Genomic DNA, 14666 nt, shown 5'->3' with positions numbered 1-14666 from the left:
TATATGGCCTACACCATGGACCCAGCACTGGTATATGGCCTACACCATGGACCCAGCACTGGTATATGGCCTACATCATGGACCCAGCACTGGTATATGGCCTACTCCATGGACCCAATCACTTATCATTACTTTGCCCAAGAAAGGAAACCTACAGCTGTGCCAGAACTATCGCACCATCAGCCTGATTAGCCACCCAAGCAAAGTTATGCTGAAAATCTTACTGAACAGATTGAAGCCTGAAGCAGAAACCATTATTGCCGAGGAACAAACAGGCTTCCGAGCGGGGAGGAGCACTGTCGAACAGACATTCAACTTGAGAATCATCTGTGAAAAATATCTACAGCATCAGCAAGACCTTTGCCATGTCTTTGTAGACTTTAAAAGGCCTTCGACTGGGTATGGCACGCCGCATTCTGGTCAACCATGAAAAGTACAGCATCAACGCCAAGCTTGTTGAAGTGGGCAAACAGCTGTATGACAAGGCCACAAGTGCTGTCTTCCTGAGAGGCCAAAAAGGCGAATGGTTCCACACCACTGTTGGAGTACGACAAGGATGTCTCTTATCACCTACTCTCCCGAACATCTTGCTAGAGAGAATAATGCAGGACGCCTTAGAAGAGCATGCAGGCACAGTTTCAGTCGGAGGAAGAACCATCACCAATCTCCGTTTTGCGGACGATATCGACTGACTGGCAGGCAGTGAGGAGGACCTGGTTTAATCTCGTTAGACGTCTTGATGAAGCAGCCGCTGCATTCGGTATGGAAATCGGTGACGAAAAAACTAATATCAAGACCAACAACACCCAGGGCATCACCTCAGATATCAGAATCAATGGAAAAACCTTAGAAACATTGAAGACTTTTAAGTGTCTGGTCTCCATCATAGCAGACGAAGGTTCAAAGTCTAAGATAGTGGCAAGGATTGCACAAACAACATCTAATCTTGCGAGACTCAGAACCATCTGGAAGGACAGAAATATCGGGTTGCACCACAAGGTACACCTGCTGCGGTCTCTCGTCTTATCTGTGTTCCTATATGCCTGTGAAGCGTGGACACTTACAGCAGAGTTGCAACGAAAAATTCTGGCAACAGAAATGCGATGCTACAGGAAAGTCCCAGGCATTCACTACACAGACCATGTGACTAACGAGGAAATCCGCCGGATGGTAGAAAATGTAATAGGACCTCATGATGACCTTCTCACAATTGTTAAAAAGCGGAAGCTTAAATGGTATGGTCAAGTATCTCGATCAAGAGGCCTCGCAAAAAAATCCTATAAGGAATAGTGAGAGGAAGACGGAGAAGAGGGGAACAGAGGAAGAGATGGGAAGACAACATCCAAGCATGGACAGGAATGAGGTTCGCGGAGTCCCAGAGAGCGGTGAAGGACAGGGACGGATGCAGGGAAGTGCTCAGGTCTTCACTGGTGCCCCAATGACATCAACAAGACGTCATGGGATAGGTACAGGTACAGGTACAGATGTGTTTTTTGAGATGATGATTCCAGACTACTGTTGCATACTCCAGGGTTGGTCTGATGAACGATGTTATTATCTTTCTCAGCATGTCTTTATTTATATATGTGAACGCTATCCCCATATTAGCAAGCAGTGTATACATGTTACCTACCTTCTTACTGATGTGGTCAGCTGGAGATAGTCTGTTACTGATAATCACTCCTAAATCATTTTCCCTTTCTGATGAGTGTAGGGTTGAACTTCCTAACTTATAGTCCCAATCTGGTCTTTTCTCACTTTTACCAAACTTAATTACATGACATTTGTCCACATTACATTCCACTTGTGTGTGTGTGTGTATGTGTGTGTGTGTGTGTGTGTGTGTGTCACCTAGCCCAGTCTAACTCTATCTAACCTCACATAATCTCACTTAACCTCCCCATACCTAACCAAAATTATTCCAACCCAACCTAACCAAACGCAGCCTAACCCTACCTAAAGAGACCTAATCTTACCCAGTCTCACTTAACCTAACCATACCTGACCTAACCCAACTCAGCCATGCCTAAAATGACCTAATCCAACCCAACCTAACCTAACCTAATATATCCCAACCTAAACCTATCTAGACCGACCTATTCTAACCCAATCTAACCTAATCCGTCAATACCTAATTCAGCTGAACCCAACCCAACCAAAAATGATCTAATCCAAATAAACCCTGCCTAAAGTGACCTAACCTAGGTTCACATCAGCCCATCAAACCTTCACTCAAAAATGCTGGTCTGTTGAAGTCTACGGATGTCACACTCAAAGTTTGGCCTGATCTGTGTACAAGTGGTGTGTGTGTGTGTGTGTGTGTGTGTGTGTGTGTACTGTCCTTTGACTTTGAAACCTACTCCACTTTGAATGCGTAATGTGTATCTCTATATGGACAAAATCTACACCTACTGAAACACATCTACCACCTCAATATCACCCTATCCTTCGCTGACAGGCTGCCCTTTCTCCAACTCACACACCCCTCTCATATACTTCACCTCATCCTTGGTCTCCTGCTCCCCCTTCCCCTTTCCATCTCAGCCACATACACTCTCCTAGTCAGTCTCACACACTCCGTCTCTGAGCATAATCATCTGAGCATAACAAGTAAATAAAAATAAAAATAAATTATAATGGAGTACTGCCCACCTAAATCACCCACACACCTGTCTTCATTACCTCCACCACCTGTTACCTGAATGGCTTTTAGTATGTAATTAACCTGAGCACACCTGAGCCACTGTATTAGTAGTAGTAGTCGTGGTGATGGGGGCGGTAGTAGTAATAGTAATAGTAGTAGTAGCAATGGTAGTAGTAGTAACAGTAGCAGCAGTGGTAGTAATAGTAGTAGTAGTAGCTGGAGTAGTAGTTATAGTAGTAGTTACAACCCCAGGCTTATCTGAAACATGTACCCAGTGGACTGCAGACTTAAACTGCCTTTCTCCTGCAGTCACTATCCTACCTTCAGGGGACAGGGGGCATATTAAGGCATATATACCATCATACCACCAACAGGGGGCATATTAAGGCATATATACCATCATACCACCAACAGGGGGGCATATTAAGGCATATATACCATCATACCACCAACAGGGGGGCATATTAAGGCATATATACCATCATACCACCAACAGCGGGGCATATTAAGGCATATATACCATCATACCACCAACAGGGGGCATATTAAGGCATATATACCATCATACCACCAACAGGGGGCATATTAAGGCATATATACCATCATACCACCAACAGGGGGCATATTAAGGCATATATACCATCATACCACCAACAGGGGGGCATATTAAGGCATATATACCATCATACCACCAACAGGGGGCAAATTAAGGCATATATACCATCATACCACCAACAGGGGGGCATATTAAGGCATATATACCATCATACCACCAACAGGGGGCATATTAAGGCATATATACCATCATACCACCAACAGGGGGGCATATTAAGGCATATATACCATCATACCACCAACAGGGGGCATATTAAGGCATATATACCATCATACCACCAACAGGGGGCATATTAAGGCATATATACCATCATACCACCAACAGGGGGCATATTAAGGCATATATACCATCATACCACCAACAGCGGGACATATTAAGGCATATATACCATCATACCACCAACAGCGGGGCATATTAAGGCATATATACCATCATACCACCAACAGCGGGGCATATTAAGGCATATATACCATCATACCACCAACAGGGGGCATATTAAGGCATATATACCATAAAACAACCAACAGGGGGCATATTAAGGCATATATACCATCATACCACCAACAGGGGGCATATTAAGGCATATATATACCATCATACCACCAACAGGACGCCACAGTTCTTTTTGTGGGGCGGGGGGGGGGCACAAATTTTTTAGTGTGTAATATGTTGGGGGAACAGCCTTTTTAGAGAGGGAATGGAGGGCAACAGGTTATGTATGGTGGAAGAAAGGGATGGCAGGCACACTTTTACTTGTGGTAAGGTAAGGGGTGGCAGGCACACCTTTACTTATAGTAAGTTAAGGGGTGGCAGGCACACCTTTACTTATAGTAAGGTAAGGGGTGGCAGACACACCTTTACTTATAGTAAGGTAAGGGATGGCAGGCACACCTTTACTTATAGTAAGGTAAGGGGTGGCAGACACACCTTTACTTGTGGTAAGGTAAGGGATGGCAGGCACACCTTTACTTATAGTAAGGTAAGGGGTGGCAGACACACCTTTACTTGTGGTAAGGTAAGGGGTGGCAGGCACACCTTTACTTATAGTAAGGTAAGGGGTGGCAGACACACCTTTACCTGTGGTAAGGTAAGGGGTGGCAGGCACACCTTTACTTGTGGTAAGGTAAGGGATGGCAGGCACACCTTTACTTATAGTAAGGTAAGGGATGGCAGGCACACCTTTACTTATAGTAAGGTAAGGGATGGCAGGCACAACTTTACTTGTGGTAAGGTAAGGGGTGGCAGGCACACCTTTACTTGTGGTAAGGTAAGGGATGGCAGGCACACCTTTACTTATAGTAAGGTAAGGGGTGGCAGACACACCTTTACTTATAGTAAGGTAAGGGGTGGCAGGCACACCTTTACTTGTGGTAAGGTAAGGGGTGGCAGGCACACCTTTACTTGTGGTAAGGTAAGGGGTGGCAGGCACACCTTTACTTATAGTAAGGTAAGGGGTGGCAGGCACACCTTTATCTGTGGTAAGGTAAGGGGTGGCAGGCACACCTTTACTTATAGTAAGGTAAGGGGTGGCAGACACACCTTTACTTATAGTAAGGTAAGGGGTGGCAGACACACCTTTACTTATAGTAAGGTAAGGGGTGGCAGGCACACCTTTACTTATAGTAAGGTAAGGGGTGGCAGGCACACCTTTACTTGTGGTAAGGTAAGGGGTGTTAGGCACACCTTTACTTGTGGTAAGGTAAGGGGTGGCAGGCACACCTTTACTTACAGTAAGGTAAGGGGTGGCAGGCACACCTTTACTTGTGGTAAGGTAAGGGGTGGCAGGCACACCTTTACTTATAGTAAGGTAAGGGGTGGCAGGCACACCTTTACTTGTGGTAAGGTAAGGGGTGGCAGGCACACCTTTACTTATAGTAAGGTAAGGGGTGGCAGGCACACCTTTACTTGTGGTAAGGTAAGGGGTGGCAGGCACACCTTTACTTGTGGTAAGGTAAGGGGTGGCAGGCACACCTTTACCTGTGGTAAGGTAAAGTAGTCCTCATTTACAAAAGGAAAGATGACAACCTCTTTCTGGGGTGGGAAAGGGAAGCAGCCCCTTACCTGGGGACAGGTGAAGGCAACCCCTTTGTTTTGCGAGGGGAAGGGGGGCGTCGCCATGTTTATTATGGGGGAGAGGGGGGGGCAGCCCCTATCATTTGGGTTGGAGGAAGTGGGTTAACCCCCCTTTTGGGGATGGGGAAGTGGAAGCCTTCCTGCTTTTATTGGTAGGGAAAGGGGGTCAGACTCCCTTTTTGGGTTGGTGAGGAAGGCTCCCTGTATTAGGGTGGGGGAGGGGCTGGCCCTCTTTTTTGTGTGAGAGAGTGGACAACTCCCCTATTTTGGAGGAATGGGGGTGGGTGGCCCCCTTTGGGGGAAGGGAAACTGGGGATCTCAGTCTGCCAATGTTTTTTAATTAGGGATAGGGGGTCGCAGCCCTTATCTTAAGGGGATGAGGCAATCCCCTTCTGATTTTGTGAGGGATGGGGCAATCCCCCTTTTAAGTTTGTAAGGGATGGCAGCACCCGGCCCCTCTTTTTTATCTGTGGAGAAGAGGGTGCACCCCCCACTTTTTTGTGGTGGGTGGGGCAGCCCCGTTTTTTATTTTCTGATGGAAGGGGCACCCCCCCCCTTTTTTCACAATGTTCACGTCTAGATCAGCCCGGGTCCCCAGGCAAACTCTTGGCTCCCCTCCCCACATTTAACATTTTGTCTGAATTAATGTGTCCATTCTGTCTAGCGATATCTCTCCGCCCCCCTCATGCCAGGGTTTGTCCCTATCTCGTACTCCTTTTTGTGAACACCCGGCCACGCCACTGCTTCACTGACTGTGATGACCATTAGTTTTCATGACGGCCAGATGGCAATTTTACGTCTATATACGCTGCATCAGTAACATCCGGGATTATAATGGTCTATCTATCTTTCTATATACCTAGGCTGCTTCCCCCAAGAAAAGGGAGGTAGCCGATACAGGACGACACACTTCCAATATACTCATCCACTCAAACATACTCATTTACATCTCCCAAAGAGAAGAAGGGACAGATCCTCACCGCAGCACACCGCACGTATGGCTTGATGTGTAAAATAAGTCACTGGCAAAGTACAGTACAGGGAAATGTAAAACAACGAGTATTTTTACTTGCTTCTTTATTAAATTTTTACATTAATCACTGTTTGGAAAATTGGTTATCCATAATAAAATATATGTATAACTCATGAAAAAATGTGTCGTCACGGGCACTCGGCAAGGCGGGCAGGAGGTTAAAGGTGAGTGGATGTTTTTGTTATAATTCATAGGTATTTAAGTACTGTCGTGGTAATTTTCCTGTCCAGGTATTAATCAGTGTCTAGTGCCAATATTGGTGGTTGAGGTAGTTTAATAAGGGTGTAATTATTGTATACAAGGAGGGTAAAGGGCGGTGTTTACTTCGGGTGTGCAAAGCTGTCCCTTTAACAGGTAGGTGATGATGTAGGTTTTAAAACCCATAATAGTTCTCTCATCCATTTTTTTATACAAGGCTGAATGCAATCTTGTACAAGGGCAATCGCTCAGGACTAACATAGACTAGTTAACTGTGTTGTAATTTTTGGTATGAAGAGTAAATTCATTATATTTCGATTTTAGGTTCCGAGCCGATTCAGCCATTGAACAGGTGCAGGTGATTTAAATCGCCAGTAATTAATGCCATCCATGTATTCTGGAGGGCTGATGCTGTTTATGAACAAGCACTTAATTATATTGGTTAAGATAAATTGGAGTATTAGAGCTACATGTAGTTTATTCTGAAAAATGTTTATATGATATGGTTATTTTACCGTTCCATAGAAATACCTGTGCAAGCATGAAAATGTCTCATTCCTAAGGATTTTTATTTTTCTCTATGATTTTAATTGATATTTCTTCCACATTTCAATTTTTTTTTTTTTTTTTTTTTTTTAGACCCCCATCTGCCCCTCCAGTGAGTGAAATGTCAGAAAAAATAAAAATCACAAACTATTTGGTGAAAATCAAGCCAGATACCAAACCTAACCTAATCCTGATTTTAATTGACATTTCTACATTTCTTTTTTTATTATATAGACCCCCCATCTCCCCCTCTAGAGAATGAAATAGGGCAAAAAATGAAAATGAAAAATCACAATTAGGTGAAATCAATCCAAATACCAAACCTAACCCAATGCTAACATACAGTATTTCAATGTTAGACACGCCAGGCCTTGTTTGTTGGTAACCCTGTTGGACCATTACCCATCCAAAACACTTTCTCACCTAACCCCGGACAGCCATGCAGTCCATATAAAAAAACCTTAGTACTGGTATTTTATAATCATTGGTTGCTGGTTTGTCTGTGGCATATTAAGGCAGGCAAAAATCTATCTATAGCCAGATGCCTTAATCCCATATGGGATGGCCACAAACAAATCACCTCAACGTCGCCCTGTCCCCTGCCATTACGGTGCCGTCCCCCCAACTTGCATTTATTGATGCTCTGATGCATTGTGGGCACTTAACACTCTTGGGTAGAAGACCATAGTGTCATAAAGTTGGTGGATTCTTTGCCATGTTTGTGGAGTTTATCTACAAATTTGTAAAAGTCAAAGTCGCAGTTTGTACACACTCACCCAACGGTAAGTGTGGCTGTACTAGATTCAGAGTGATTCCCGTTGATTCCCATTTGTCTCTTATGAACAAAATATTCTTTCACTGTTTCTGGATCCTACCTCACCCCCTTCTTAGGTAGGAATAAGTACTTGATGATGATGCAAGTGTAACTATATAACCATCCCATTTTCAGATGCCTGGTGGTGCAGTTGGTATAGTGCTTGGATTACGCTGTGGCCTACACGATGTGGCCTACACGCTGCGACCTACACGATGCGATCTACACCTGCAGCCTACATGCTGCATCCGACATGCTATGGCCTACATGCTGCAGTCTACACACTGCGGTTCAAGTCCAAGAGATGGCCAGAGGTTTTACTGTCAACTAATGCTACCAGGGGTATAGGTCAGTCCCCGTCCTTATATGTTCTGGACTAAGTAGCCTAGCCTAGGGACACTACTCTCCAAAGGGGGCAGATGGGATTTTCATATCGTTTATAAAGGCACCAACATCCTCATATGCTTTGACTTTAGTCAATTAATGGCGGCTGTCCATGCTGCTTGATCTCTGGCAGCCTCCCATTTCAGTGCCGTATCCCTGAAGTCAGTGTTCTCATCCCAGTTTTTTTTTTTTTTTTTTTCTCTCTCTCTCTCTCTCTCTCCTGCAACCCCATCCCCCAATGTTCACACTTCTCACCTTTCACACCCAGTTGTATATCCAATCTATTTTTTAACAGTTAAGATCTTTACTTGCACCACATCCCCTTCCAAACTGTTCCATTCATTCATACATCTATTTGGGAAAATAATCCTCTAGACTTGTCACAATTTGGATATGATTTGCTTTATTTTAAACACATTCACTTATTTTTTGTTCATATTTGCTCACTACAGGCTTCACCATTTTCATAACCATCATGAACTTATCCTTCAGACCAGCCCTGTGAGAGCCTTGTTACTGGAAGCTCAATGGTCTGGTAAACTGAGAGAGAGAGAGAGGGAGAGGGAATTGTCTGTGTGTGTGTGTGTGTGTGTGTGTGTGTGTGTGTGTGTGTGTGTGTGTGTGTGTGTGTGTGTGTGTTTAACCCCTCCTCTGCTTTTACATTTGTTGTACAGCAGCAGTCACCTCTGTTGTTACCTTGCCATAATCTTTTAAATGTAATCTATCACATGGGACACAATTGACGTAATTGTCAGCTCGGGGTTATCTGTTTTATGCTTGCTGATGCCAGATTATTTTTTTTGGCCCAATGATCCCCCCCCCCCAACTTGTTTTGGCTGCAGGCTTCTCTGAACATGAACCCAGTGGAGTGCAGGGTCAAGTGCACTTCCATAATCCAGCATCGTCCATTTGGGGGATAGGGAGGTAGTTGAGGGGCACTTGTGTTCAGCTTGTAGTGGCAGTAAAGAATCATAATCTTAGTTGTATTTGTTTCACCTTAACTTGACCCAGATTTTTCATCCTTTCCGGCCTGTTTGACATGGCTCAGTGGAACAGTAAGACAGACAGACAGCAGCTTTGCATCCTTCCCATAGCACTGCTTTGTGATGACCTGCATACTCTGGTGTTAAAAGTTTGTTACAAATGAACAGTCCAGTTGGCAGATAGTTTTAGGCAAAATTAAAAACTATAGTATGGTAGGTGGGGGTGCTCACCATCCACTCACTCGATGTAGTGCTGCTCTTGGGTGTCTGCCGTTTCTTCTCCATCCTTCTTTCCTTCCATTCTCTTCTGTCTTTCCTTCATTCTTTCCTTGTCCTTCTGCCTACGGGTAACTTTACACTCCCTCTTCTGTCTTTCTTTCCTTCATTCTTTCCACTTCCTTCAACCTGTGGGTGACTCTACACTGAGTGACAAGCCAAATGGTTTCCTGTGCACCAGGAAACCATTTACTATGCTGGGTGGTAACCATATAACCAGATTTTGGCGCCTGGTAGTTTAGTGAATAATTATTGTGCTTCAGTCGGATTGAGCTGGTGAAGGTTTATATCCAAGGAGTGGTTGGGGTTTATTGCTCATGTAATGCCACTCAGGGATGAGTGAGGCTGGTCACTCTCATCTTAAATGTCGGGACCAACTGCCTAGCCCCGGGCTTCTACGCTCCTCACGGGGCAACGTAGGATTGGATGATGATGATGATAAAAACTATGTTTCCTGTCTTTAATATAATGCATCCAAAATGAGGCACAGACTAGCAGCCCATTCCCCAAGGCCCAGCAGTCTTTCTGTGTACACATCTCCACATGTCACCATTTTGGCACTAACACCCACTGGCCATACTAACTGTATATCAAGGCCATTTCATTCAACACTGGTGTATTGGTAACAGAAATGTTTTTGTGACTTGGTGGTGGGTGATATGGTAGGTCATAAAAGTCTGTTTTAATGAACTTCAGTTTCTTGAACTGTCCTCTATCATCCATCCATCCATCCTGTGACCATTAGGACAACAGACCACCTCTGTACCAGCTCAGCCACCACCACCATTGGTAATAATTCCCTGCCTTTCCAGATCAGCATCATGTAGTGAGGGAGGAGTGGGCTGTTTTGGTGCAGCTGTGCTGTCCTTCATCCACTGACTCCACCCATGGGGGGTCTGGCTAATAGTCTTGAGGTTTGTTGGGCTTCACCTTGAGGGTCTTTGAGCTTCACCTTGAGGCTGTTTGGACTTCAGTACTGCATTAACCTTGAGGCAGATGACGCAGCTGCCTTGCACCTGCCATACAAATGCCACAGCCAGTTTAGTCTCCAAAGTGTGTGTGTTTTTTTTTTTTATACAGTAAAGTGCTTTATATGAATATATAAATGACAGACCAGAGGAAGGAAAATCAAATGAATAAGAAAAATAATCCATACACCAGATTACAGGTGTCCTCCATTTTAAAAAATCTGTAACAGTTGGACTTGAAATTCCAAGTGTAAGATAAAAATAACATGTTAAAATACTGTATGTGTATGTATAGTGGCAATCCACTATTTACATTTATGTCACTATTTACATTAGTAACTGTTCACATTTATGGCAGTTTGTCATGCTTGGGTATGTACAAGCCTGTTAATATGAGCACAGTGTCCAGCATGTCTGTGCAGTGTGATAAATGGTTATGCATCAGTAGCATATAGGAGAATGGTTAGCTACAGTGGGCAGGATAAGTTGCTGTGGAAGAGGTGTTAAGAACCCTCCTGTATCCCCTAAATTCCTTCATTAGAAATCCATCCCTCCAGCCATCATCCAGTCTTGTATTGCTCCATAAGGAGTGTAGAGGCCCAGGGCTAGGCAAGTTGGTCCTGGCATTTAAGCATTACAAGAGCAATAAACCCCAATCACCCTTGGATATAAACCTGCACCGGCTCAATCCACTTAGAGCACCATAATTGCTTACTAAACCACCAGGCTCCATAATTTGGTTATATGGTTACCACCGAGCATAGTAAATGGTTTCCTGGTGTACAGGAAACCATTTGGCTTGTCACTTAGTGTAGTCACCAGTAGGCTGAAGGAAGAGGAAAGAAAAACAGAAGAAGGAAGGAAGAGAGGAAAGGGCAGACACTCAAAGCAGCACTACATTGAGTGAGTGGATGGTGAGTGCCCCCACTTACCCTTATAAATTTATTATGCATATTCCACTTTAACTCACTCATCAGTATCTTACTGTTTTAGTATCAATGATTTGCCTCAGTAACGTACAGGAAAATACTTAGGTAAAGTGTACAGGATAAGTTGTGAAGGAAGACGTACAAAGAAGCTTGTATGTTATCTAAAACCCATCCTGAGCCATTTATTATGCATATTGCCCCTTAAGACCATCATGAATGCAGTGGCGTTTCAGTGTTGACAAAGCTTATATCAGTAATGGACAAGAAAATCGATGTGGTGTGCTGGATAAATCACGTAGGGAAATGTGTTAAGATCTCACTAAAATACTGTGTTGTGTTTTGACTTTTTGCTTATTTATTTTTTTATTTTTATTTTTTTTCATACATGGTGTTGTGGTAATTGTTTAGATATTTCAGGAATTGTTATCATCAGTTAAGAAAGCTCCCTAGCACCTTTTCCTCAGCTATTTATTTTTGGATCTGGCTGGTTACTATTCTTTTGCACCTTGCTTATGTAGAGGATGGTGATATTGGAATGATTTAAGAAACACAGAGGAGTATAGTAACATATAATAAGCGAGATAAATCACTTGGGGAAAGATGTTAGGCAGACTGTTTTTTCTCCCTAAGGTTATCAATAATTGTGGCACTGTAATGGTTGAAACTTGGACTTCTGTTCTTAGTTAAGGAAGCTGCCTAACACCTTTTCCTAACTGATTTAGGTTTGTTTATTACACCTTACCATTTTCTTCTGTTACAAAAATCATTCCAGTACCACCATACTCTGCATATAGGGTACAGAAACATATGAACCAGCCATATCCCAAAATAAATAACTAAGGAAAAGGTGTTAGGGAGCTTCCATACCATCAGAAGGCCCATAGATTGGTTGGGCTAGGTTAAGTTAGAAATTTGGTTAGGTTAGGTTAGGTGAGGTGGTAGAGTTAATTTCTTCATTATTATTAGTATTAGTATTATTATTGGTATTAGAATGATGTGGATATGATAGGAAGCATTAGGAGAAACACATTGAGGTTGACGAGGAGAGTGTATGAGTGAGATGAAGGGGGGGAGAGGGAAAGGGAGGCCAAGGATGAGATGGAGGGATGGAGTGGAGAGGTTTATGGGAGAGGGGGATGTGAACGGGGAGCAGGGCAGTGAAATGTTAGGGGACAGGATGAAATGGAGGTGATTTGTTTGGGTCACCCCTCATGGGATTAAAGCATCTGACAATAGATAATTATTATTATTGTTGTTGTTATTAATTATAATTTATTCTTAGGTCAAAAAATAAATTCTGGAATATGATGATGATGATTTTGATGGTGATGATGTGGATATATATGCCTCATCCCATTCTTTGGTAGGGAAAGAGATGATGATGATGATGATTTACATGTACCTTGTTTGTGTCTAAGTACAGTACTTGTTGCTCACTGGACCCTACTTCACCCCATCTTTAGGTGGGAAAAAAGGTCTGCATGATGATGATGATGCATATATTTGGTGTGTAGATGTTTTAGGGGACAGGGAGGGAGTTGCCGGACACATACCCTTGTATTGGTACTGCTTAGTGCAGAAGGTGAGATGTGTGAACATGGGGGTGGGGTTGTGAAAGATAGATTAAAAAACACTTGCGACAAGTCATAAGAGTGATGTGTCAGGAATAAGGCACTGAATAAGGAGGCTGCCAGAGATCGAGTGATGTGGAGAGCTGCCATGAGTTGATGAAGGCAGATGCATGCTAGTATTTAGAGTCTTTGTGAACGATACGATATGATGATTGCTTACTATAAACATTACGATACAAGTACAGCATAACTGGTTGTATCTTTTCCTGCTTATTATGTTTATTCCTCCCACATAAGTCTGCTACAGCCCATCCTTGCTGGATAAATTACCATATAAATTTCATGTCCATTTTTACAGCTTTCAAACTTCCATTAATGTTTTAAAATTAAGACTGCCAGAGGTTGCTTTGTTGACTGAGAAATGGGGGCTGAACACCCTTCCTCATGTTCCGGGGGGGGGGGTAACAGCTCAAAAATGATTCCCTGTCCACCCTTGTCCACCCAGGCCAGTATTCTTGAGGGGTGAGGATGCTTACAAACACTATTTCCTTTGTGATTTACTTTGCATGCTACTCATTATTAGTCTTGTATCGTATTTATTTCTTTTTTATCATCAACATCAGAGTGCATCAATACTATCAAAGCAATTATTACACTGGCACATGTGGAAATAAACCAGCAAGGAAGAGGTGTTAGGGAGCATCCTTATCTGACAAGAATTATGACCTACTGTATTAACACAGGAGCTGACTCACCTTAACCTAGCAGATGTCTGTTTGTATGATGTGTTGGCATGCACTGACTTGAGACATGTTGCAGTGAGTGCACGCATTTGCAACAAGTCACACTAAAAGCTCAGTTTGCAGGGCCTGGGAGCAAGAGGGAATGATGCTTTAATTAACCCTGTGTGGAACTTGTGTGATTGGTCTTATGAGGCAGCCTTGTGTTTATACTTAAGGTAGACTTGACTGAACCTCCATCCCCTCCACATCCCTGAACCATCTCAGTCTACACCTTCCCCTCACAACAGCAGTACATTCTAGTCCCCTCAACATCCCCAAACCACCCCAGTCTACCCCTCCTCCTCAATGTACCCCTCTTCCTCACAACGACAATACGGTACTTTAAGATCCTTTCAACATCCTCAGATCATCTCAGTCTGTCCCCCATTCATCACAACAACATTCATGTCCCCTCAACATCCCCAAACCATTTCAGTCTACCTCTCCTCCTCACAACAACAGTATTTTCAAGTTCCATCCTCTCAGCTCTTCAATCACCCAGTGGACTGCTGACTTAAGTCTTCTACATCCTGCAGTCCACCATCCTGTCAGTCCTGTTGGCTTATGACCCTGGCACTGGCACCATCAGAAATATTTCAGTCAGTCAATCAGTCAAACCTTCCATGGGATAAGGAGGAAGTTGAGACACTTACTGTACATAACCTAGTGCCATAACCAGCTGATTATTTCCTGGTAGTTGCTGGAAACTGTAGAAAGAAAAAAATCTGAGATTTGTAATGTTATTGTTTAAAAACATGTGTCAGCTTGGATTTTGATTCCATGTATACTTGCAGCTGAGTTTCCTGCCTAAGAGTATATACTGTACTGTATAGTGTCCCCATAATTTTT

General features: G+C 43.4%; 1 protein-coding gene across 1 annotated transcript; it reads left to right on the top strand.

Annotated features, from left to right (window-relative positions):
- Positions 1–762: 762 nt before the first annotated feature.
- On the top strand, positions 763–1290 carry LOC145395599 (uncharacterized). Its single transcript, XM_080269170.1, has one exon. The coding sequence runs from the start codon at positions 763–765 to the stop codon at positions 1288–1290; it is 528 nt and encodes a 175-aa protein (XP_080125296.1).
- Positions 1291–14666: the final 13376 nt, after the last annotated feature.

The sequence above is a fragment of the Coenobita brevimanus genome, chromosome 32 (genome assembly GCF_032717465.1).
Source record: "Coenobita brevimanus isolate Jiangsu-jjx chromosome 32, ASM3271746v2, whole genome shotgun sequence".
NCBI classification, from domain to species: Eukaryota; Metazoa; Arthropoda; class Malacostraca; order Decapoda; family Coenobitidae; genus Coenobita; species Coenobita brevimanus.
The sequence above is the reverse complement of the archived record's forward strand: the minus strand, read 5'-3'. Positions and strand labels throughout refer to the sequence as shown.

Bases quoted from the DNA above. Each gene is read 5' to 3' on its own strand.
- LOC145395599 (XM_080269170.1), top strand. From the start codon at position 763: ATGGAAATCGGTGACGAAAAAACTAATATCAAGACCAACAACACCCAG.